At 48.9% G+C, this 25,897-nt stretch overlaps 2 protein-coding genes across 3 annotated transcripts in view; both read left to right on the forward strand.

Annotated features, from left to right (window-relative positions):
- Window positions 1-4,110: 4,110 nt before the first annotated feature.
- SULT2A1 (sulfotransferase family 2A member 1) overlaps window positions 4,111-25,897 on the forward strand; it is a 29,939-nt gene continuing 8,152 nt past the window's right edge. The window contains exons 1-3 of one of the 2 annotated variants that reach the window (XM_045579774.1): window positions 4,111-4,116; window positions 20,881-21,026; window positions 23,292-23,500. In XM_045579774.1, coding sequence (XP_045435730.1) covers window positions 20,894-21,026; window positions 23,292-23,500 — 342 coding nt within the window. In that variant the 5' untranslated portion in view covers window positions 4,111-4,116; window positions 20,881-20,893. Of the gene's footprint in view, window positions 4,117-20,828; window positions 21,027-23,291; window positions 23,501-25,897 lie in introns of those variants that run through there. The other variant, XM_036432635.2, reaches the window with a different exon arrangement.
- Window positions 5,949-12,927, forward strand: LOC118715996 (binder of sperm protein homolog 2-like). Its single transcript, XM_036432653.2, has 4 exons — window positions 5,949-5,952; window positions 9,058-9,198; window positions 10,870-11,017; window positions 12,921-12,927. Exons 1-4 carry the CDS (start codon window positions 5,949-5,951, stop codon window positions 12,925-12,927), a joined length of 300 nt encoding a protein of 99 aa, XP_036288546.1.

Genomic DNA, 25,897 nt, shown 5'->3' on the forward strand with positions numbered 1-25,897 from the left:
ATCAAAGGTGCCCTATCTTCCCTAATAAATAATGACCGATTATTGATGAAGAAATGTGGGAAAACTGGCCTCATATTCCCACTGATTTTGTTTGTATGTATTAATATCCTGTGGACTGGATACTATGGCATGATGGAAAATTAGTAAATGGAATTAGTTCAAAAGAAAGAAGGAAGGAAGAAAGAAAGAAAGAAAGAAAGAAAGAAAGAAAGAAAGAAAGAAAGAAAGAAAGCCGGGACCAGTTTGGCTCAATGGATAGAGCGTTGGCTTGGGGACTGAAGGGCCCCGGGTTCGATTCCGGTCAAGGGTATGTACCTTGGTTGCGGGCATATCCCCAGTAGGGGGTGTGCAAGAGGCAGCTGATCAATGACTCTCTCTCATTGATGTTTCTAACTCTCTTATCTCTCTCCCTTCCTCTCTGTACAAAAATCAATAAAATACATTTTAAAAAGAAAGGAAGGAAGGAAGGAAGAAAGAAAGGAAGGAAGGAAGGAAGGAAGGAAGGAAGGAAGGAAGGAAGGAAGGAAAAGGAAGGAAGGAAGGAAGGAGGATTAAAGAAGAAAGAAAGACGAAAAAAACGCAAGAAGGCAGGGATGAAGGAAGAAGTAAGATGAATCCTTCACCACTTCCTCCCTCCTTCTGCCATCCTCTTCCCTTCCTGATCACTTCCTTCATTCTTCATCCGCATATTTTTTGTCTCTCCAGCCCTTGCTGCCCCAAACATTTTCAGAGATTTGGCTGCAGGCTTAGAAAACAAAAGTCACTTTTCCAGAGCCACTCAGCTCGCAAGTGTCAGAAACAAAGTAAGCTCTGTCTTGGGGACCAGTCAAGAGTGAGCGTTGAGCCGAGACTGGTGTGGCTCAATGGATAGAGCATCGGCTTGGGGACTGAGGGGTCCCGGGTTCGATTCCGGTCAAGGGCATGTACCTTGGTTGCAGGCACATCCCCAGTAGGGGGTGTGCAAGAGGCAGCTGATGGATGACTCTCTCTCATTGATGTTTCTAACTCTCTATCTCTCTCCCTTCCTCTCTGTACAAAATCAATAAAATATATTAAATAAATTAAAAAAAAAGAGTGAGAGTTGAACCTGTCACTTTGAAGGAACCGGCTTCCTCTGAAGGCTCTTGGCCTGGGAGACCTCCATGACCACGGGGCGAGGAAGAGCAAGGAGGCTTGGCATCAGATCGCCACCTCTATTCAAGCCACGTGACCTTGACAGGTGACGTAGGCTCTCTGAGCCCCCGTTTCCCCAGGTTTCAAACAAGGAATTCGATCCCCACGTCATGAAGTCATAGGGGGACTTCTCCCAGCTCTGGCAGGGGAAGCATGGATGCCGACCCATTTGGCTCCTTGTGATTGGCAGGTGGCCTCATTAGCTGTGAAGAGGCCAGAGGCTGTGCCAATATCCACCATTTCAGCAAAACAGCAAAAGGCAGATGAAACTGGTTTGGCTCAGTGGATAGAGCGTCAGCCTGCGGACTGAAAGGTCCCAAGTTCGATTCCGGTCAAGGGCATGTACCTTGGTCGTGGGCACATCCCCAGTGGGAGGTGTGCAAGAGGCAGCTGATTGATGATTCTCTCTCATCGATGTTTCTAACTCTCTATCCCTCTCCCTTCCTCTCTGTAAAAAGTCAATAAAATATATTTTAAAAATATTTTATAAAACAAAACAAAACAAACAAAAACAGCAAAAGGCAAAAGCTTGCGCGTCAGACAGGAGAAGCTCGGTGTCTGCAGTCCCTGTGCCTTTATCAGAGTTTCTCCACTTCTCTCCTCTGTTGGAAAAGGCAAATATGTGTCCACCCGGTACCTGGTCCCTGCAGGTTTACAAATGGGCGTAACAGGCGGACGTCAGCACAGACAGATGCTGAAGGACGAGCCAGTCCCTCCCCTTCTCATGAAGCTTGGTCTCCGGGATGGTCTGTGCCTCCTCTGGAGTTGCCCTGGGGGAGGGGGGGCACTAGAACACCTGCCTCTTTATTGGTTCTCACTCTCACACCCTCTTCTCTCTCATAAAGCGCTCTTTCCTCTTCTGCTCGCCCAGATCCCTGTCCTTTCCACCTACTGGCAGGCCACAGCCATGATGTTTGGCCATTCTGACCTTACCTACCCAGGAGGCTCAACTGGCTTTCCCTCCCTCCCTCCCTCCCTCCCTCCCTCCCTCCCTTCCTCCCTCCCTCCCTCCCTCCCTTCATTCTTTCCTTCCTTCCTTCCCTCCTCCTTCCCTCCTTCCTTCCCTCCCTCCCTCCCTCCCTCCCTTCCCTCCTCCCTCCCTTTTTTCCCTCCCTCCCTCCCTTCCCTCCCTCCCTCCCTTTTTCCCCTCCTCCCTCCCTCCCTTCCTTCCCTCCCTCCCTCCCTCCCCTCCCTTCTTCCTTCCTTCCTTCCTTCCTTCCCTCCTTCCTTCCATTTTAAAAATCCTCACCCCAAGATACATTTCCATTGCTTGAGAGAGAGAGAGAAAGAGAGAGAGAGAGAGAGAGAGAGAGAGAGAGAGAGAGAGAGAGAGAGAGAGAGGGAGAGAGAGAGAGAGAGAGATTGGTTGCCTCCGGTACCTGCCCAATTGGGGATCATACCTGTAATCTAGGAGGATATGCTTAACCAACTGAGGCACTGGCCAGGGTATGCTTAACCTCCTGACTAGGAGGGAAGGTGTGTAAACCAACTGAGCCACTGGCCAGAATGGACTTTAATTAAAAAACAAACAAACAAACAAACAAACAAAAAACAAAACACACAAACAATTAAGAGAGTAAACGAGATGAGGTGGGTAGGAAAGCATGAAGCCAGAGCGACGGTCCTCAGACTGGAGCACCCACTGGGCTCACCTGGGCGCATGTCACAGCCCAGGCCTCGGGCCCCTTCCCCAGAGCTTCAGGGCCGGGAGCAGGGCCCCAGGATCCGCCTTTCCAACACGCTTGCGGGTGAGGGGGACAGAGCTGGCCTGGGACCAGCTTCCGAGCGGGATGTTCCTGGTGTGAGTGTGTGAGTGTGAGTGTGTGTGTGTGTGTCTGTGTGTGTCTGTGTGTGTCTGTGTGTGTGTCTGTGTGTGTGTGTCTGTGTGTGTCTGTGTGTGTGTCTGTGTGTGTGTGTCTGTGTGTGTCTGTGTGTGTGTCTGTGTGTGTGTGTCTGTCTGTGTGTGTGTGTGTGTCTGTGTGTGTCTGTGTGTGTGTCTGTGTGTGTGTGTCTGTGTGTGTCTGTGTGTGTCTGTGTGTGTGTCTGTGTGTGTGTGTTTGTGTGTGTGTGTCTGTGTGTGTCTGTGTGTGTCTCTCTGTGTGTGTGTCTGTGTGTGTGTGTGCACGAGGGCGCCCCGAGGTTCAGGCAGGGCACAAAGCGTTCTGGAGTGAGCCCGCGTGTGCCCAGAGCAGCCCGCGTAGGATGGGCGGGCGTCGGAGACCATAAAGCCGGAGGCAGCCTGTGCTGGGGCAGCCACGGCCGGCGGATGGGGTGATGAGGAAGTTGGCAGGCTGGATGTCCCTGGTGCTCTGTGTGTGCCGGCTGACAGCAGGTGAGAGGGCAGGGGCAGGGAGGAGAGGAACCGAGGAGGCAGTGGTTTGGGGTGGAATGGGCAGGAAACAGAATCTATCCATTGTCCCTAATATCTTCTATTTTATTTATTTATTTATTCTTTTAAAATATATTTTATTGATTTTTTTACAGAGTGGAAGGGAGAGGGAGAGAGAGCCAGAAACATCGACGGGAGGGAAACATCAACCTCCTGCACCCCCCCAACTGGGGATGTGCCCTCAACCAAGGAACATGCCCTTGACCGGAATCGAACCCGGGACCCTTCAGTCCGCAGGCTGATGCTCTATCCACTGAGCCAAACCGGTTTCGGCTTATTTATTTATTCTTGTTGTCAATCCTTACCTTACCTGAGGATATATTTTTATTGAGAGAGAGGGAGAGAGAGAGAGAGAGAGAGAGAGAGAGAGAGAGAGAGAGAGAGAGAGAGAGAGAAACGTCGATGTGAAAGAGAAACATGAATCCATTGCTTCTCAAATGAGCTCCAATCCAGGATGGAACCTGAACCCTAGGCATGTGCCCTGACTGGGACTTGAACCTGAACCCCTTGGGGTGCATGGTACCACTCTCCTCCCAACTGAGCCAGGCCCAGGGGTGCCCCATGCCTTTGAAATGCAGCAGCATGCGTGGTGCAGAGGGGAGGATCCTGAGTCCAAATCCCTGCTCTTCCCCTTGCTGGTTGGGTGCTCACGGGCGAGTCACTCAGCCTCTCCTTGGCCTCTGCTTTCCCATCCAGAGGATGGTACGCGCGGTAACCAAGAGGGAGCTTATAAACACGGCCCTCAGCGTGGACAGACCCGGGGGCGTTTACGGCGAGTGACATCGGCCAGGCACAGAGGGACACACACTGCCTGCCTGACTCCACTTCTCCGAAGGATCTGAAATAGACTCACAGGCACCGAGAGCAGAACAGCGATCGCCCGGGGCTGGGAGAAGGCAGATGGGGAATTCGTTGTTCAAGGAAAACAGAGTTTCAGCCACGCAGGAGGAGTAAGTCCCAGTGGCCTGCTGCGCAGCACCCGGGGCCTGGAGTCAGCGATGCCGCCCTGGGCATGCAAACGCTCCGTAAGAAGGCAGAGCTTGCCCTTGTCTGCGGACCTAAAGGTCCCAGGTTCGATTCCGGTCAAGGGCAGGCACCTTGGTTGCGGGCACATCCCCAATAGGGGTTGTGCAGGAGGCATCCGATCAACGATACTCTCTCATCGATGTTTCGAACTCTCTATTTACTCTCTGTAAAAGTCAATGAAATAAATATATTTTAAAAAGAAGGCAGAGCCGAAACCGGTTTGGCTCACTGCAGTGTTTCCCAAACTTTTGACATATGTGTACCCCTTCTGTAATTTTCGTAACGCTGAGTACCCCTCGTCCTCATGAGAACGTAGAATTAGGCGCAGCTAAGCCCGGTGCAGTGCACATCCCCACCAAACGCTGGTGCAACGCGTACCCCCACCAAACTCTTCCCGTACCCCTGGGGGTACGCGGACCGCACTTTGGGAAACACTGGCTCAGGGGACAGAGCGTCGGCCTGCCGACTGAAAGGTCCCCGGTTCGATTCCGGTCAAGGGCATGTACCTTGGTTGCGGGCACATCCCCGGTAGGGGGTGTGCAGGAGGCAGCTGGTCGATGTTTCCCTCTCATTGATGTTTCTAGCTCTCTAACCCTCTCCCTTCCTCTCAGTAAAAAAAAAAAAAATCAATAAAATGTGTTTTAAAAAAAAGGCTCAGAATGGAGTATTTAGGAGATGGTCTACATTTTACCCTTTTTTTTTTCTCTTTCAGAATTCAATTCCTATTTATACCCTTCAACTCCAGGTGGGGATGCATTGCTTTATTTGTTAGCATCTGAACTGTTAGCGCCCTCCCCTCCCCCACCCCACCCCACCCCCACCTCCACCCCCACCCCCACCCCCACACATATACCCGAGCCTATAAAACTGTTTCAATCAGCAATTACATGTTTGGGGGTTTGGCCCACATGGCCTAGAGCCGTGGTCGGCAAACTGCGGCTCGCGAGCCACATGCAGCTCTTTGGCCGGTGGAGTGTGGCTCTTCCACAAAATACCACGTGCCCTAATTAAGTTCATAACAATGTGCCTACCTATATATTGTAGTTTAAGTTTAAAAGAAAGTGGCTCTCCAAAGAAATGTACTGTTGCTATTTGACTCTGTCGACGAATGAGTTTGCCGACCACGGGCCTAGAGCAGACGGTGGGGAAACTTGGCCCTTCGGCTCTCTTGCTTTTGGCGTCAGAGGGTAGCTATTTTCAGAGCAGTGGGCAGCAGGGTTGCTCTGTGCACAGGGCACACAGGCTGGGGACCAACGTGGACCTGGGGAGGAGCCCAGTGACAGCACCCAAGTCACTGGACCGAAGTGAGGAAAGCAGTAAATGCTGGCCTTGGTAAATCACTCACAGCACTATGTCCAGCATGGGTAAGCTGTAAAATAGCTTCTTATATGAATAACTAACTAGTGGCCCGGTGCACGAAATTCATGCATGGAGGGGGGCGCGTTTCTCAGCCCGGCCTGCACCCTCTCCAATCTGGGACCCTCTCGCAATCCGGGACCGCTGCCTCCTAACTGCTCACCTGCCTGCCTGTCTTATCACACCTAACCACTCTGCTTGCCAGCCTGCTTGCCCCCAACTGCTCCCCCCGCCCCACACACACACTGGCCTGATCGCCCCCAACTGCACCCCCCACACTGGCCTGATTGTCTCCAATTGCCCCCCTTGCTGGCCTGCTTGCCCTCAACTGTCCCTTCCCCCAGCATGCTATGCCCCAACTGCTTTCCCCCTATCTGCCTACTCACCCCCAACTACCCCCTCCCTCCCGCTGGCCTCCTCGTCCCCAACTGCCACTCCCTGCCAGCCTGCTTGCCCCCAACTTCCCCTCCCCGCTGCCTGCCTGTTGGTCCCCAACTGCCTCCCCCTGCCAGTCTGGTCACTCCTAACTGCCTCTGCCCCAGCCCGGCCACCATAGCTTTGTCTGGAAAGACACCTGGATTAGCATATTACCCTTTTATTGGTATAGGTAGTTCATTAATCATGACCATAGTAATAACTAACGATAATAAAATTGTTACAATACTCCTAATACAAGCCTAAGCGGCCGTTGAGGGCAGAATGACCGGTTGCGATGACACACACTGACCAGCAGGGGGCAGATGCTCAAGGCAGGAGCTGCCCCCTGGTGGTCAGTGCGCTCCCACAGGGGGAGCACCGCTCAGCCGGAAGCCGGGCTCATGGCTGATGAGCGCAGCAGGAGTGGCGAGTCTCTCCCGCCTTCGGGGCAACACTACGGTGAAGAGTGAGATTTCGAGAGGGATGTCCGACTGCTGGCTTAGGCCTGATCCCCAGGGTTATCAGGCCTAAGCTGGCAAGCTGCCATCCTCCTAGGGGTCCTCCTGCGAGAGGGCACAGGCTGTGCTGAAGGAAGCCCCACCCCCACCCCCCCCCCCCCCCCCCCCCCCGCCTTCCAGTACACAAATTTTGCACATTGGACCTCCCTGGTTTTAAATATTAAATGATAAACATAACAATATAGTTATAAAACAATGAACGTTCTGACGTAATTGTTAAAATAATAATGTAATTAATAGTAAATATAGATAATGTATACTGATAATAAATAATTGTTAAGTGGTTAAAAAAAATGAATGAATCTTGCATCAACATTATTTCAGGCTTATTATGAAAGACCAACCAATATTTATTAAGTTTCTATTCTGTGCCAGTTCCTATTGGTTGATAAATACGGGTGTAGCTTTGAACAGGAAACCTGTGGTCATTCCTGACAGATGAGAACGACTCTGAACAGGTCACTACCTGTCAGATAAATGGGGGGAAAAAGGGAACCAATATGCAAATTCAGGACAAGCGGTCTAGCATAGTGTGGATGTTCAAGGGAGTTTCATGGAGACTCACCTATAGGCTGCATGGGAGCAGGAAAGGGGCGTGGCCTTCCCAGCTCACAGAGACGGTCACAGGTGGTCAAGGGGAGGCTGGCGGAGTCTGGGGAACAGATCCAGAGGGGATCATGGCTATCTCAGTGCCAATGCTAGTCTTTAGAGGAATAAGCCAGTGGCAGGGCCGGGTGAGTGTTTAAGAAAGAACAATCTCGACAAAAGATCCAGTGGCCCAGAAAGAAGCTCATACAGACGGATGCATGTGCCTTTCAGCATAAAGATGATTGCTTGCCTCATTTTCGGTTCTTATAAGTATATTTCCAGTAGGACATGATCTCACTCATCGAGGGGAAATGGTGAACAACATAGACGGATGGACAAGAACAGACCCAGAGATAAGGAGCCATGGGTCAGACGGCTGGACCTCAGAGGGAGGGTGGGGATAGAAGGGAGAGATCAACCAGAGGACTTGTGTGCACACATAGGAGCCTAACCAGTGGTCGAGGACAATGGGGGGTGGGGGTATGAGTGGGGGATTGGAATGGGGGGGTTGAGGACAACTATGTGATATCTTAATCAATAAAGATTTTTTTTTTTTTTTTAAAGAAAGAACATTCTCGGGAAGAATGATGGGACAAAAGGTTGAAAGTATCCAGGAATAACTTTTTTATTTTTTTATTTTTTTTCCTCATTTTTTAAATTAAGGTATTATATGTGTACATACCTTACCAATCTCCACCCCACCCCCAACTCCCATACATGCCCTCCCTCCCCAGAGTTTTTCATCCATTGGTTGTGCTTATACGCATGCATACAAGTCCTTCGGTTGATCTCTTAAGGAATAGCTCGTTGCCGTGGTGACAAAGCTCGCCAGTGACTCGTGGTGTGGAGGGCGGCGAGTCGCTCGGCGCCGGGGCCGGAAGCTGCGGGGATCTCCCTTTTCCATGTCCTTCGTGGGAAGAGAGATGAACGAACCGGCTCTGAGTGGAGGTGCCCAGGGATTGAGAAATATTAGAAATAAAGAGAGAAGACATAGAAATAGATTTTTCAAGCTGGGAGCTGGGAGGGCCGCTGACCTCCTCTGCTGGAGAGACAGACTGACCACCTCCTAAGCCACGCAGCACATCTATGTAGACTCCAATCCAACAAGGGGTTTCACAGGAAAACAAGGAGCCTGGGAGAGCCCAGGTTCCCACCCACTCCTTCCTCCTGAACCAACACATTAGTCAGGAACTAAGAACATCTCCGCACTCCCAGGGCGGGAGTGCAACTGACGTGATTCTGCCAATACCCCGGGCCCAGTCAGCAACAATCTACAGAGCGTCCAGGTGTCTCCCCATTTGGCCCTCTGCAGCTCGGAGAGATGGTTTCTTTTCCCAGGAGAGAGGACAAGGAGACTCTCAGACCAGAGTTTCAGGTGCAGAGATGGGTGCCCAGTCTCCGGGGACTTTCCCGGAATGGAAGCCGCCTGCTCGAGGCAGCTCCCGGCCGCGGGGTGAGACGAGGCTTCCTCGGACCCACGTGTGTTCTGGGCCGAAGGTGCCAGGCACTGGCCACGTGGATGTGGGGGCAGCAGAGCGTCAACTCCTCTTGCAAGGGGGATCCCGTTGGCCATGTTCCCCTCTTTCCTAGACAAACTAAAAGCTACCTGTGTCTTCCCATTTGTGTACGGAGACACGATCTACTACAACTGCATCTCCAAGCACAGCGACTACCCCTGGTGCTCCCTGGACCATAAATTCCATGGGCGGTGGCGCTACTGCACGGGCCAAGGTGAGTGCCCCGCCCAGGGACTGGCTCGGTGCCTCGGGTCCAAGAAGCGGTTGGAAGTGGCAGGCTACGCAGTTTGGGGCATTGGGTAAAATGGAGTCCGATCCTGGCTTTTCTACCTGTTCTAACCACTTTGACAGTAGTTGGGTGCAGGAGAGACAGCAGGCACTGTTAGTTCCACAATGTCAGCCATAAAACTTTCTTTTATTATTGTTGTTGTTGTTGTTGTTGTTATTATTATTATTATTATTATTATTATTATTATTCCTAGAGGCCCAGTGCACGAAATTCATGCACGGGTGGGGTCCCTCTGCCTGGCTGGCGATTGGGGCCAATCAGGGCCCCAATTTGGGGCAGATGGGGGCCGCTGGCCAGGGAGGAACTGGGGGAGGGACCATGGGAGGGCTCCAGGGAGTATCCGGCCCCATCTTGCTGAGTCATGATCAGCTGGACCCCAGCAGCAAGCTAACCTACTGATTGGAGTGTCTGCCCTCTGGTGGTCAGTGCACATCAGAGAGACGAATCAGTCAACCACTCAGCTGGACACTTAGCATATTAAGCTTCTATTTTAATTTTTTTAAATATATTTTATTGATTTTTTTACAGAGAGGAAGGGAGAGAGATGGAGAGATAGAAATGTCGATGAGAGAGAAACACCGATCAGCTGCCTCTTGCACACCCGCTACCGGGGATGTGCCTGCAACCAATGTACATGCCCTTGACCGGAATCGAACCCGGGACCTTTCAGTCCACAGACCGATGCTCTACCACTGAGCCAAACCAGTTTGGGCAGCATATTAAGCTTTTATATATATAGATTTCTTAATCCTCACCTGAGGATATTTTTTTCATTGATTTTTTTTTTTAGAGAAACACGTGTGTGTGTGTGTGTGTGTGTGTGTGTGTGTGTTTTAAATATTTTTATTGATTTCAGAGAGGAAGGGAGAGTGAGAAGGAGAGAGAGATAGAAACATCAAAGGTGAAAGAAACTAATTAGCTGCGTCCTGCCTGCCCCTTACTGGGGATGGATTCCGCAGCGTGAGCATGGGCCCTTGATTGGAATCGAACGAGGGACCTTTCAGTCTACCGGCTGACGCTTTATCCATTGAGCCAAACCAGTCAGGGCTTTCCACTGATTTTATTTTATTTTTATTTTATTTTATTTTATTTTTGAGAAAGTGGAGGGGAGGCAGGGGGGGGGGGAATATTGATGTGAGAGACACACATTCACACAGCCTGGAATTGAGGTATGTGCCCTTGATTAAGAATCGAACCCGTGCCGAAACCAGTTTGGCTCAGCGGTAGAGCATCAGTCTGTGGACTGAAAGGTCCCGGGTTCGATTCCGGTCAAGGGCATGTATGTCGGTTGCGGGCACATCCTCGGTAGGGGGTGTGCAAGAGGCAGCTGGTTGATGTTTCTCTCTCATCGATGTTTCTAGCTCTCTATCCCTCTCCCTTCCTCTCTGTAAAAAAAAAAAACCAATAAAAAATATTAAAAAATAAAATACAATAAAAAATCAATAAAATATATTACAAAAAAAAAAAGAAAAAAGAATCGAACCCGTGAGCCTTGGGTCCGCGGGCTAACTCTCTAACCACTGAGAAAGCGGGCCATGGCCACCGCGAGGCTTTCTATGCTCGCGTTTCTCCTTCTGCTCCTCTCTTTCTCCGCAGACCCCCCCATGTGTGTCTTCCCTTTCCGCTACCGAAGTAGATCCTTCCAGAACTGCACCAAGAAGGGCTACATCTTTCAGCGGAGTTGGTGCTCACTGACCAGCAATTACGATCAGGATGGGAAATGGAAGCAGTGCTCTCCTTACGAGTATGGTGGTGGGGAGGGAAGGAGGGGATTGTCTTAGACATCTCTCCTTTTTTAATTTTTTATTTTATTGATTTTTCACAGAGAGGGATAGAGAGTTAGAAACATCGATGAGAGAGATCATCGACCAGCTGCCTCCTGCACACCCCCTACTGGGGATGTGCCTACAACCAAGGTACATGCCCTTGACCGGAATTGAACCCGGGACCTTTCAGTCTACAGGCCGACGCTCTATCCACTGAGCCAAACCAGTCCCAGCTTAGACATCTCTTAAAGTGGGGAACCCTCTGGATTGATGGAGAGGGGGGCTGAGGTCTTGATGGCCTGCGGATGGCTCAGGCCAGGGGTCAGCAAGCATGTCTGTAGGGGCCCCACGGTAAGTCTTTGCGGCTTCGGAGGCTGTACGGTCCCTCACAGACTCAACTCCGCCTCGTGGCACAAAAGCAGCCACACACAGCGATTTAAAAACAAAACAAAAGCAGCCGAAACCGGTGTGGCTCAGTGGATAGAGCGTCGGCCTGTGGACTGAAAGGTACCGGGTTCGATTCTGGTCAAGTGCATGTAGCTTGGGCACATCCCTGGTAGCGGGTGTGCAAGAGGCAGCTGATCGATGATTCTCTCTCATCGATGTTTCTAGCTCTCTATCCCTCTCCCTTCCTCTCTATAAAAAAAAAAAAAAAATCAATAAAAATATATTAAAAAATAAATAAAAAAATAGCCGAGACCAGTTTGGCTCAGTGGATAGAGCATCGGCCTGTGAACTGAAAGGTCCCAGGTTCGATTCCTGTCAAGTGCAGGTAGCTTGGTTGTGGGCACATCCCTGGTAGGGGGTGTGCAAGAGGCAGCTGATCGATGATTCTCTCTCATCGATGTTTCTAACTCTCTATCCCTCTCTCTTCCTCTCTGTAAGAAATCAATAAAATATATTTTAAAAAGAAAAAAGAAAAAGAAAAAAACTGCCCCGGACAGAGTTGCTTAGAGGTTAAGAGCATGAACCGAAGGTTCTTGGGTTCAAGTCCGGTCAAGGACACGTACCTGGGTGGCAGGTTTCCCTGCAGCAGGCAACCGATGGATGTGGGTCTCCCACTCAACGTTTCTCTGTCTCCTCTTTCCCCCTCCCCACTCCCTTCCACTCTCTAAAACCAATGGGGGCAGGGGGAATATCCTCCAGTGAGGATTAACCAAAAAAATCCAAAACAAAACAAAACAAACAAATAAACAAACGTGACTGTGTTCCTATAAGACTGTACCAACAGACCCTGACATGTCAACCTCGTGTCATTGTCAGGCATCGCAAAATATTTCTCGTCTCTTGATTTCTGTTTTTGTCAACCACTTAGAAATGAGAAAACCACTAGTCCATGGGCCATACAGAGACGGACAGGGTGAGGGTTGGATTCGGCCTCTGGGCTCTGGTTTGCTGGCCCCTGACTTTGAATGATCTGTCCTTGACCCCACACATTTCCCCTCACCCTTGCGTTTTCCCTTTTCTCACTCTCTTTTTTTTCCTCTCCCCTTTAATTTCCCATTTTTTTAAAATTTACATTTTATCTTTAAAATATATATATATATATATATATATATATATATGTATATATATATATATTTTTTTTTTTTAAAGAGAGGAAGAGAGAGGGATAGAGAGTTAGAAACATCAATGAGAGAGAATTATTGATAGCTGCCTCCTGCACATCCCACACTGGGGATGTGCCCGCAACCAAGGTACATGCCCTTTACGGAATCGAACCTGGGACCTTTCAGTTTGCAGGCCGACGCTCTATCCACTGAGCCAAACCAAGCTTGGCTCATGTTAGTTCTTGGGGGAAAGCCAGATCTCCCACTGGGGACAGGTCATCCTGGAAGATGGAGACGGATCCTGACCCTCACCTCTGTTTTTCTTCCACAGTGTATAGCAAGTCTTGGTGTTCACGAAAGGACAGAAGTTACAGGACTCACCAGCTGCCTCTCAACATAGATCTTTTCCCGGATCATTCTGACCAATAAAGATTTGATCTCTCTCCCACATGGATGACTCCTTCTCTGAAACCAGGCACAGCTGAAGAAGCTCGGTGGTCATCAATGGCCTCCTTGGCCCCAGGGGCGGGGGCCAGCAGGGCATCTGTAGAAAAGGACTTGCCTTCAAATCAAGGTCCTGGTGAATCGCTGACAGTATCCTCTTTGGCAAGTGAACTCAATTCTCAAAGAAACTCCAGCTTCCCCTCACACAGTTCTTGACATTTTAAATTAAGCATAATGCGCGCTTTTAATTGTTCGAGGTAACATGCATGACATACAACGAGCTACTTTAAAGATAAGAAACGTAGTGGTATTGAGCACAGTTGCAAAGTTGTGCAAACATCGCCTTTACTTCCAAAATGTCCTGGCCGGGTAGAGCAGTTGGTGAGAGCATCATCCTGAGATGCCAAGGTTGTGGGTTGATTCCCAGTCAGGGCACATAGCTAGGTTGTGGGTTCAATGACAGGTCAATCTGGGCACATATAGGAGGCAACTAATCAATGCCTGTCTGTCTGTCTGTCTCCACCTCTCTCTCTCTTCCCCTCCCTCCCTCCCTCCCTCCCTCCATCCCTCCCTCCCTCCCTCCCTCCTTCCCTCCCTCCCTCCCTCCCTTCCTCCTTCCCTCCCTCCCTCCTTCCCTTCCTCCTTCTCTCTAAAAAAATCAATACCTGTGGGTGAGGATTAAAAAAAAAAGAATCTATAATAACAATAATATGCAAATTTTCCCAACAACCAAACAGCAGAATGACCATTCTGACAACCTTCCAGATGACCATGCTATGACACCCCCTGGTGCCAGGCCATCCAGGGCAGGTGCAATGGGATTGGTTGGGGCCTGGCCATCGCCCCATAACCACCCCACAGAGGGAAGCCCAGGCCACTGGCCAGTGGGGTGATCAATCAGTTGGGGGGGCTCCATGATCGCCCCAAAGAGGGAGGCCCAGGCTCTCCCATGGCGGTGCTGTGGTGGGTGGCAGGGCCTGCCTCTGTGGGGGCAAACCATCGCAGAGCCCGGCTAGGTAGGCAGGACCTACATCTTTGGGGCGAGCGATCATGGGGCTCCTGAACTGTGAGAGGGCACAGGCCAGGCTGAGGGGGCCCCCCCCCCAAGTGCACACATTTTATGCACTGGAACTCTAGTAAATAAATAAAAGAATAACACTAGAACAAACTGTTTCATGTACCCACAACTGTAAACCTACTTTGCCCACCCTATAAATAACACACACACAACACACACATTACAGACACTCAGGATTTTCACATATAACACAGAAAACACCACATGTAACATTCAACACCCTCCACATAACTGACACACAAGAAGACACACGTCCCATGTGTCCACACACTACACACGCATCCATACGCGTAACACATACAAATACCACAGACAGCATACACTCTTGCACAGAAAAAATGTATGACAGTACACACCCACACGCATGCGTGTGTACAACACCCTACCTCACAGTTGTAAAACATGCACACACACAACATACACATACACAACAGACACATCTCACACACACAAAATATATCCACACACTCCATACACACAAAATCCTACCTAATAAAATAGTAGTAAAATGCGAATTGACCATCGGAGCTTATGCTCTGGTGGGAGAGGCAGACCAAGCAGCTAAGCAAAGGGGACACACAGTGTGACAAGGGGGCCCAGGCTAAGGGGAACCGCGAGGCAGTGAGAGGGACAGGGAGGGGGGAGGGGAAGGTGGGCAGGCTTAGCTGGGGTGGATCAGTGAATAGAGCCTTGCTCTTTGGACTGAGGGGTCCCAGGTTCGATTTCGGCCAAGGGCACATGTTCAGGTTGTGGGCTTGATCCCCAGGAGGGGTCGTCGTGAAGAAGGCAGCTGATCAATGATTCTCTCTCATCGTTGATGTTTCTATCTCTCTCTCCCTCTCCCTTCCTCTCTGAAATCAATAAAGAAATAAAAAAGAGACTAGGGGTGGGCCTGGGTGCCAGCTGTGGGAGAGGAGAAGCGATGGGACCTCGGAGAGATTCTGAATATCAAGCTCACAGGATTTGCTGCTGGTGGACATGAAGCAACGGGGAACGAGAGGAGTCAAGAACAAGCCCGAGGGCTTTAGCCTGAGCTACTCAAAGGCCATAGGAACCACGAGCTGAGGTGAGAAGATTGGGGAGAGGTCTGTGCAGGGGCAGAAACAGGCCCACTTAAAAAAAAAAAAAAATATATATATATATATATATATATATATATATATATATATATATATATATATATATAAAATTGATTTTTCACAAAGAGGAAGAGAGAGGGATAAAGAGTCAGAAACACCGATGATAGAGAAACATTGATCAGCTGCCTCTTGCACACCCCACACGGGGGATGTGCCTGCAACCAGGGTACATGCCCTTGTCGGAAATCGAACCTGGGCAGTTCGCAGGCCGACGCTCTGTCCACTGAGCCAAACCGGTTTGGCCAGGCCCTCTTTTATACGGGTTACGTATCAGGGAGATAGAGACGAAGGGTTACAGGCATTGACTTTCTCCTCTTTCCCCTCCTCTGTTGCTCTCACCTCTTTCCTTCCTATTTCAGTCGTTAAACCAAACATATCGATTCTGTTCTTTCTATGCTGATCCATGGGTGGGACCCTTGATGGGAAGGCAGCCGTGGCTCTCAGAGCTCACAGCTGCTCGGTGCGAGGAAAACACAGAGTCCTAAGTGCTGCTGGGACAGGAGAGGGTTTGGGAAACCCAAAGGTCACTTCCCCTGCCTCTTCTCACCGGTCAGCGGGACATGGGAAGGTTCATTGTGAGAGGTAGTGTCCACCATGAGGTCTGAAGGCCCAGTACGTTCGCTGGGGAGAGCTGACTCAGGGAGGAGCCTTCCAGAGAAGGAAAAGGACAGGGAGTGGCTCTGAGGCCAGAGGGAACACGAATTGAAGTAGGATTTTTCTCCTGGATTGAGCGTAGGAGTGGTGGAGGGGCGAGTGGTGGGGCTGGAGGAGTCTGCCAGGGCCACATTGTGAGTGAGTGTGTCAGTGAAGAGCTTTGTCCTAAGGATACTGGGAGCCAGGGGAGGTCCTCTGCAAGGGAGAGGGAGCCTTGGGAAGACCCCTCTGGCTGCTGTGGGGAGGGTTTGAGGCTGGGGTGGGGGGAATGAGGAGGGAGCAGATGAGGCATCCTGGTGGCTGTGGGCTTAGGATGGGGAGAAATGAACAGCTTTTCAAAGGTTTGACATTGAAACTGGGTCTCAAAAGAACTGGTGGCCCAGGAAAAAGCTCACTACAGATGATGCATATGCCTTCCAGCATAACCATTATGGCTTGTCTCTTTTTCGGTTCTTTTTTTATTTTTATTTTATTGATATTTTACAGAGAGGAAGGGAGAGAGATAGAGAGCTAGAAACGTCGATGAGAGAGAAACATTGACCAACTGCCTCTTGCACACCCCCTATCTGGGATGTGCCCGCAACCAAGGTACATGCCCTTGACCGGAATCGAACCTGGGACCTTTCAGTCCGCAGACCGACGCTCTACCACTGAGCCAAACCGGTTTCAGCTCGTTTTCGGTTCTTATAAGTATTTTTCCAGTAGGACATGATCTCACTCGTCGAGGGGAAATGGTGAACAACATAGACTGATGAACAAGAACAGACCCAGAGACGAGGAGCCATGGGTCAGACTGTCGGACCTCAGAGGGAGGGTGGGGATAAAAGGGAGAGATCAACCAAAGGACTTGTGTGGACACATATGAGCCTAACCAGTGGTCAAGGACAATAAGGGAGTGGGGGCATAAGTGGGGTGGGATGGGGGATTAAATGGGGGGTTGAGGACAAATATGTGATACCTTAATCAATAAAAATTAATAATTAAAAAAAAAGGATATTTAGCCAGGGGCAGGGGCAGGATTTTCCTCCTTTCCTGAAATGTTCCAACTAGGAAATATTTTTAAAAATTTGTTTTTATTGATTTAAGAGAGGAAGAGAGAGAGAGATAGAAACATCAATAATGAGATAGAATCACTGATCGGCTGCCTCCTACACACCCCCTTGGGGATCAAGCCTGCAACCCGGGCATGTGCTCTTGGCTGGGAATCGAACCTGCGACCATTCAGTCTGAAGGCCGACGCTCTGTCCACTGAGTGAACCAGCCAGGGCCGAACCAGAAACACTTTGCATCCTTCTTTCCCAGTCGTTTACATTCATGCAAACAGGACAAGACTCAAACTCTTCGTTTGCATGAGAAGTCCAGCAGCCTTCTCATCTCTTTCCTGCATGGACGTTGGGAAGATGGCCACAAGCTCCTTACAGAGAAAATCCACAAGTATCTCTCCCTTGGAGAACACACACACGGAAAACTGAATATTGTAGCAGAGCCTCGCGCGGTTAAGTAAGAAATCCCACCAGAATTATAACCATTTTTTGAACTTCGGGACTGTGTTCACAAGACACAGAAGAGACAACGAAAGCACAAGAGGTTAAGAGCAGTGTGTCAGGTCCAGGCCCTGATTCTCCTGGCCCAGGCCCCCAGGGGTCGCTGTCTGCGGGGCCCACTGCTGGCATTGCCATAGGGATCCTGCTTGTCAGCGACCTGTCCCCAGGCTGGGCTGTGTCCTCTCCATCAGAAATTCCAGAGGACCCAGTATCACCACCATTTGTCCACCATCCAGAACTGAAATATCATGGCTGGCATGCACACATAAGGAAATATCATGGCTGGCATGCACACATATTGAAATCGGGACTCAAAAGAACTGTTGGCCCAGAAAGAAACTCACCACAGACTGATTCATTTGCCTCTCAGCATAACCATTATTTCTTGTCTCATTTTCGGTTCTTATAATATCACATGAGCTCACGCATCTAGGGGAAATGATGAACAACATAAACTGATGAATAAGAACAGCATTGCCGAAAGCGGTTTGGCTCAGTGGATAGAGCGTCGGCCTGTGGACTGAAAGGTCCCAGGTTCAATTCCGGTCAAGGGCATATACGTTGGATGCGGGCACATCCCCAGTGGGGGGTGTGCAGGAGGCAGCTGATCAATATTTCTCTTTTGATGTTTCTAACCCTCTATCCCTCTCTTTCTTCCTCTCTGTAAAAAATCAATAAAGTATATTAAAAAAAAAAAGAACAGCATCAATCAGACTGTCAGACCTCAGAGGGAAGGTAGGAGAGGGTGGGGATAAAGGAGAGAGATCAACCAAAGGACTTGTGTGCATGCATATGAGCCTCACCAGTGGACATGGACAATAAGGAGGTGGGGGCATGCATGGGGAGGGGTTTGGTATGGGAATGGGGGGGGGGTGATGACAAATATGTGCTACCTTAATCAATAAAGTAATTTTTTTTAAAGAGAAATTCCAGATAGTAAAGCTAGGAAGGAGTTTGGGGCGTGGTCTTCCCAGGCCTGCCTAGCAGGAGTGTTGCTGACCATGGTGCTGAGCGGTGTCCCTGGCACCTGGGGAATTCAGAGAGTGGGGCATTGCCTGAGAATGGATGCGGGATACGGGCAGAGCCTGTGGAGATGGGAAGGACGAGATGCACAGAAGAATGAGGGCCTTGGGGTTTCAGGTCCTCAGGGAAGATAGCAGAGGGCCCACCCATGAGGTCATGCACCCTGCACGGCCCAGTTCCGGTAAGTGACTGTAACATGCCCAGAGCAGCGGGGAGGGGCAACCAGCTTGTCTCTGAGGGAAGAAGAAGAAGAAGAGGAGGAGGAGGAGAAGGAGGAGGAGGAGGAGAAGGAGGAGGAGGAGGAGGAGGAGGAGGAGGAGAAGGAGGAGGAGGAGGAGGAGGAGGAGAAGGAGGAGGAGGAGGAGGAGGAAGAGGAGGAGGAGGAGGAGGAGGAGGAGAAAGAGGAGCCAGCCAGGAAACAAATGGCTCGGGCAGAAATCCACATAGGGTTCCGATTGGAGGGGAGTCATGAGAAAGGGCGCAGATACAATGACATCAAGAGAAGGAGGCATTTCTGTTGGTGCAGATAAGGGGACAGAGCAGTGTTAATGCTAAAAAACGTTTCAGCCGAAACCAGTTTGGCTCAGTGGATAGAGCCTCGGCCTGTGGACTGAGGGGCCCCAGGTTCGATTCTGGTCAAGGGCATGTACCTTGGTTGCGGGCACATCCCCAGTAGGAGGTGTGCAGGAGTCAGCTAGCTGATCAGTGTCTCTCTCTCATCAATGTTTCTAACTCTCTATCCCTCTCCTTTCCTCTCTGTAAAAAAAAAAAATAATAATAATATATATATATATATATATAATATATATATATATTATTTTTTTTAATAAAAATATGTTTCAGGTGGTCAGCCACGTAGTCACCAATCAGTCCAGTAGCCAGAGGTATCACATTGCCTCCTTGTTTTTTTATTTTTTTTTTGTTTGTTTTTAATATATTTTATTGATTTTGTACAGAGAGGAAGGGAGAGAGATAGAGAGCTAGAAACATCGATGAGAGAGAGTCATCGATCAGCTGCCTCTTGCACACCCCCTACTGGGGATGTGCCCGCAACCAAGGTACATGCCCTTGACCGGAATCGAACCCAGGTCCCTTCAGTCCCCAAGCCGACGCTCTATCCATTAAGCCACACTGGTTTCGGCACTGACTCCTTGTTATTTTGCAAACAGTGCTGTGGGCACAGTGTGGCCTTCGTCCCAGCCCAGAGGTCACCTGGCCCCGTTTTAGCATTCCAGAGGTTTGGGGGATCAAATGTTCAAGGCACTTCCTCTGCGATGGCAGCTCTGGCTGCTCTTTATGTGTTGTTTACTTGAGTTGAATTTATTGGGGTGACCTTGGTTAATACAATCATGCAAGTTTCAGGGGTACAGTTCTATAACACCTCATCTGTATGTTGTATTGTGTGTTCACCACCCCAAGTGAAGTCTCCTTCCATCACCCCCTCTCCCCTCTTCTACCTCCCTTGCCCTCATTTCACTCTGGTAATCATCATATTGTTGTCTGTCTATGAGGGTATTTTTAAAAAAATGTTTTTATTGACTTTTTAAAAAATATTTTTAATTGATTTTTTACAGAGAGGAAGGAAGAGGGATAGAGAGTTAGAAACATCGATGAGAGAGAGACATCAATCAGCTGCCTCCAGCACACCCCCACTGGGGATGTGCCCGCAACCAAGATACATGCCCTTGACTGGAATTGAACCTGGGACCCTTCATTCCGCAGGACAAAGCTCTATCCACTGAGCCAAACCAGTTTCGGACGCAGTTGTTGTTTTTTGCTTAATCCCTTCACCTTTTATCCCAAGCTCCACTCCATTCTCCCCTCTGACAGCTGTTAGTCTGTCCTCTGTATCTATGAATCTACTATTTTGTTTTGTTTGTTGCTATGGCTACATTTTAAGGTGTCTCTATTTTTTAAAATATTTTTTATTTATTTTTCACAGCGAGGAAGAGAGAGGGATAGAGAATTAGAAACACTGATGAGAGAGAAATATCAATCAGCTGCCTCCTGCACACTCCCTACGGAGTAGGTGCCCTTGATCAGTATTGAACATGGGATTCTTGAGTCTGCAGGCTGATGCTCTATCCACTGAGCCAAACCAGTTAGGGCAACTGAACGTTTTTAATTCACCCACATTTCTACTGTGAGCTTGTTGTTGAATTCCTGGTTCTCTCCCAAGAATTCAAACTCAGATTACCCAACAGTGTTCTCTGAATGACTTCACAGTTGCTCAATATCATCAACCATGTGGTCACCTATCAGCTACACTATCTGCTTCTCTCTATCAGCAGGCAACTCCCCAACACACTGGAGAGGTTAATGATTGCTCTGGCTTTACTATAAAAGGTGATCTCGCCACAGCTGCCTCTAACTGTGGCTGCGGCTGGGACTCTGACACCGGGCACACAGAGCGCTCCTGGTGATGTCAGACGGGTATGTGTGGTTTGAAGGCATACCGTTCCCGCTGGTGGACTACACACCTGAACACCTGAGAGCAATGCAGAATTTTGTGTTTAAGGATGAAGATGTCTTAACAGTGTCTTTCCCCAAATCAGGTAAGGACACAGGACCAGATTCGGAGACTGGCTGGGCCCAGTCCCTCAGCCATTCACTAGGTGCATGGAGAGTTTTCTCTTTGCCAGCCAAGGCACAAGGCTTTGGGGGCACATAGCTGGGCCCAGATACCAACGATTTCCAGAGAAGAGGAGGCAGCCAGGCAGTTACACAGGAGGATGAGTGTTTGGAGGGGGTAATGGAACATCTTAGGGGGGAACTAATAGGAACAAATCCTAAAGCAGATTCAGGTGCTTCTAAGGAGAAGTGAAGGTGATGAACAGTGACGCCCTTACAGAAAAAATAGAAGGAAAAGTGCCCTGGCTGGTGCTACTCACGGGTGAGAGCATCAGCTCAAGCACTGAAGGGTCTCAGGTTTGATTCCTGGTCAAGGGCACCTATCTTGGTTGCAGGTTTGATACTGGTTTCAGTTGGAGCAAGTGCTGGAGGCAATTCTCTCATATCAATGACTCTCTCTCTCTCTCTCTCTCTCTTTCTCTCTCTCTCTCTCCCTCCCTCCCTCCCTCCCTCCCTCCCTCCCTCTAGTCTAAACCTATCCTCAAGTGAGAATTTAAAAATAAAAAGAATACCCTGGTCAGTGTGGCTCAGTTGGATGAACATTGTTCCATGCACCAAGAGGTTGGAGTCCCAGTCAGCACACATGCCCGGGTTGCAGACTCGATCCCCAATGCAGGAGGCAGCTGATTGATCTTTCCCTCTCATTGATGTTTCTCTCTCTCTCCCAAATCAAGGGAAAAAAAATATTTTAAAAAGGAAAAGAAAAAAAAAGCCTGACAAATTCAAGGGAATGAAAAGATATGAACTGTATTTCTATGGGACAGCATCTTGGGCAAGGACTGAGGCTGAAGATGTTGGAAAAGGCCTGGTTGTGAAAAGTCAAGGGCAATGGGAACATGTTCAAAGGATTTAGGCAAATGCCCTTTGGCAGATGAGTGTATAACCAAAGCATGGTATATACACCGAACGGAATGTTATTCAGCCTAAAAAGGAATCAAGTTCTGACACACGATGTGTCACGGATGAACTGTGAGGACATCGTGCTAAGTGAAATAAGCCAGTCACAGAAGGAGAAATATTGTACAACCCACTTCCATGAGCTGTGCAGAGTAATCAAGCTCTAAAAGAGAAAGTAGGGTGGAGGTTGCCAGGGACTGGAGGGAGGGGAAATGGAGAGTTGTTGCTTAATGGGGACAGAGTTTCAGTTTTGCCAGATGAGAAAGTTCTGGAGATGGGTTGCATAACAGTGTAACTGTATCTGGAGATGGGTTGCATAACAGTGTAAAGCTAGTGAACTGTGCACTCAAACATGGTCAGCCCTGGCTGGGTGGCTCAGTTGGTTAGAGCATCATCCCCGTACACTAAGGTTGCAGGTTCGATCCCCGGTCAGGGCACATGCAAGCATCAGCCAATGAATGCGTAAAAAAGTAGAACACTAAATAAATGTTTCCTTTCTTCTGTTAGGCTTTCTGAGGTAGGATTTTCGTTCGGTCTTCGCTCTTCTTGGCTTCTCCTTTCGGTTCTTCGCCTTCTTCGTCTCCTTCTCCGGTCCTGTGCCTTCTCTTCTCCTTCTGGTTCTCCTTCGCCTTGATCGCCTTCTTTCTCCGTCTCCTTCTCCGTCTTATCTCCGGCTTTCTCCTTCTCTGCCCTTTCTCCTTCTCCTGCTCCTGTCCTTACCGTCTCTCCTTCTCCTTGCCTTTCCTTCCTGTTTCTCCTTCTCCGTCTACTTCTCCTTCTCCTCCTCCTCCTCCTCCTCCTCCTCCTCCTCCTCCTCCTCCTCCTCCTCCTCCTCTTTCTTTTCTTTCTCCTCCTCCTCCTCCTCTCCTCTTCTCCCTTCTCCTGCTCCTCCTCTTCCTCCTCCTCCCCCTCTTCCTTCTCCTTCTTCTCTCTAAATTTATTCAATAAATAAAAAAATTTAAAATAGAGAGTAGTTAAGAGGGTGCAGTTTATGTTGCATTTTATTTTATTTATTTATTAAAAATATATTTTATTGATTTTGTACAGAGAGGAAGGGAGAGAGATAGAGAGAGTCATCGATCAGCTGCCTCTTGCATACCCCCTACTGGGGATATGCCCGCAACCAAGGTACATGCCCTTGACCGGAATCAAACCCGGGACCCTTCAGTCCCCAAGCCGACGCTCTATCCATTGAGCCAAACCGGTCCCGGCTATGTTGCATTTTATCACACTGTTTTTAAAAGACAGATTATAAGAATGAGTGACCACCCTTTTTTTCCTTTTTTATCCAGGAACCAACTGGTTGATTGAAATCCTCTGCCTGATCTACTCCAAGGGGGATCCCACGTGGGTCCAATCTGTGCCCATCTGGGAGCGCTCTCCCTGGGTGGAGAACACGCGTGGGTACCAAATCCTAAAGGATAAGGAAGGCCCACGCCTCATCACCTCCCACGTCCCCATCCACCTCTTCCCCAAGTCTATCTTCAAGTCCAAGACCAAGGTCAGTGCACAATGGTCGAGATGGGTTTGATGACTGCTTTCCCAACGTCACCCGGAGACCTGGCTGAGCTGCCATGCCACCCAGTAGGTCTGGGGTGGGGCCGAGAGTGCACATTTGGGCAAGGCCATGGCCCAGACTTGAGCTAGATGCAAAGCGAAATGGTCATGCCAGGATCTCAGAAAACCACGTTTTAAACCCACATCTCTCTCACCTGTGGGATAGGAACCCGAGGCTTCTAATTTATAACTAGGAGACTCCCCTTTTGTTGCTCTAAAAAATAATTAGCCGACCTTAATTAAATAAATGCCTCCTGCCACTTCGGTAGAAGCAGCAGACACAGAGTTGGCCATGAAGGAAGCAGGAAATTCACAATTCAAGGCTGAGTCCGGGGTGATTGCTCAGGCATCACGACTGATTGTTTTACCAACCGCTGTCTATTGGGCATCATGATTGCTGTGTCTTCCTATGTCTAGCTGTCTGTTGGGCTTAGCAGCCACACGAATCTCTCATGGGCTGGATGATCACCAGAAGGGATGTGGAAATCCAGGACCTAGCATATCTCAGATGGCTTTTAGAAGCACCCCTTCCTGGAAGGTGCTCATCGGTTTGTGATTTTAAAATATGTTTTATGCTCAAATCAGTCTTCGAAGCTTAGAATAATGTTCCCTCCTCTTGCAGAGTTCACAATGTGTGACAGCACCATGAAGCTTTTCTAATAAAAATTTTTATTTTTCAATTGCAGTTGCTAGTCAATAGTTTCAGGTGCACAGCATGGTGGTTAGACATTTGTATAACGTATGAAACGATGCCCACTGAGTCTAGCACTCACCTGGCACCAAGCACATTTCTACAATATTTCGACTATCTATACCCTTTGCTGTGTACTTCACATCCTCAAAGAAATCTAAAACACTAATTTGAAAAGACATATGTATCCTTGTGTTCATTGCAGCATTATTTACAATAGCCGAGACATGGAAGCAACCCAGGTGTCCTTCAATAGGCAATTGGATAAAGGAAATGAAGTGTTTAAAAAAACAACCTGTCACTTCTCAAGCTTGTTTATGACACACTGGTTATAAATAGTGTTAAGCCGAAACCGGTTTGGCTCAGTGGATAGAGCGTCAGTCTGTGGAATGAAGGGTCCCAGGTTCGATTCCGGTCAAGGGCATGTACATTGGTTGTGGGCACATCCCCAGTGCAGGGTGTGCAGGAGGCAGCTGGTTGATGTTTCTCTCTCATCGATGTTTCTAGCTCTCTATCCCTCTCCCTTCCTCTCTGTAATAAAATCAATAAAATATATAAAAATAAATAAATAGTGTTAAGCACATTTGCATTGTGATTTCTCTGTGTTTGTTAAGTCCCCATGTGGGGAAACTGAGGCCTGGGGAGAGCTGGGGCCTGGGATCACATCACAGATAAAGTTGGTGCCGAATCCGGATTCTTGCGCCTGTGTGCCTGCGTGTGTACCAACCTTGCCTATGTCCACAGCTGCGTGGCTACCTCCCAGATACAGATGTAGCATATTGTTACTCCCCCACAAAATTCCTTCACTCGCTTCCCAGTCAATGCCCATCCACGGCGGCGACCACCCGCTGACTTCTGACTCCATCGATTAGTTTGCTCGTCCTCCAACGTCACTTAAATACACTTACACCATTCAAATGTCTGCTGAGTGTCTGTGAATGCAGCACAATTTCTTAGTCCTTCCTCCTCTTAGTAATCTTCAAACGATAGAAAATAAATATAATACCACTCACCTTTCAAAGCCTCCGGTTGCTTCCCAAGGTGTGTAGACATAGTGTCCCAGAAGGACGGGATGATGCTTTCTTCCTCCATTAGTATCTTCTTTTTTTAAAAAATATATTTTATTGATTTTTTTTTTTTTTTTTTTTTTTTTTTTTTTTTTTTTTTTTTTTTTTTTACAGAGAGGAAGAGAGAGGGATAGAGAGCCAGAAACATTGATAGGAGGGAAACATCGATCAGCTGCCTCCTGCATACCTCCCCACTAGGAATATGCCCACAACCAAGGTACATGACCTTGACCGGAATCGAACCTGGGACCCTTCAGTCCGCAGGTCAAAGCTCTATCCACTGAGCCAAACAGGTTTTGGCCCATTAGTATATTCTTGATAATATCCCAGGACCTTTAAAATATGTATTTGAGTAACGAATGCAATAACTTATTAAAAGAATCCATTGAGCCTTAGCCAGTGTGGCTCAGTGGTTGAGAGTCAGTTGACCGATGAGCCAGGAGGTCACAGTTTGATTCCTGGTCAAGGCTCATGCCAGGTTGCAGGCTCAATCCCCAGTAGGGGGCGTGCAGGAGGCAGCTGATCAATGATTCTCTCTCATCATTAATGTTTCTGTCTCTCCCTCGCCCTCTATCTGGAAACA

The sequence above is a fragment of the Pipistrellus kuhlii genome, unplaced genomic scaffold (genome assembly GCF_014108245.1).
Source record: "Pipistrellus kuhlii isolate mPipKuh1 unplaced genomic scaffold, mPipKuh1.p scaffold_m20_p_114, whole genome shotgun sequence".
In the NCBI taxonomy this organism is placed as follows: Eukaryota; Metazoa; Chordata; class Mammalia; order Chiroptera; family Vespertilionidae; genus Pipistrellus; species Pipistrellus kuhlii.

Bases quoted from the DNA above. Each gene is read 5' to 3' on its own strand.
- LOC118715996 (XM_036432653.2), top strand. The intron at 9,199-10,869 runs GTGAGTGCCCCG...CTTTCTCCGCAG, and splicing joins GCGCTACTGCACGGGCCAAG to ACCCCCCCATGTGTGTCTTC.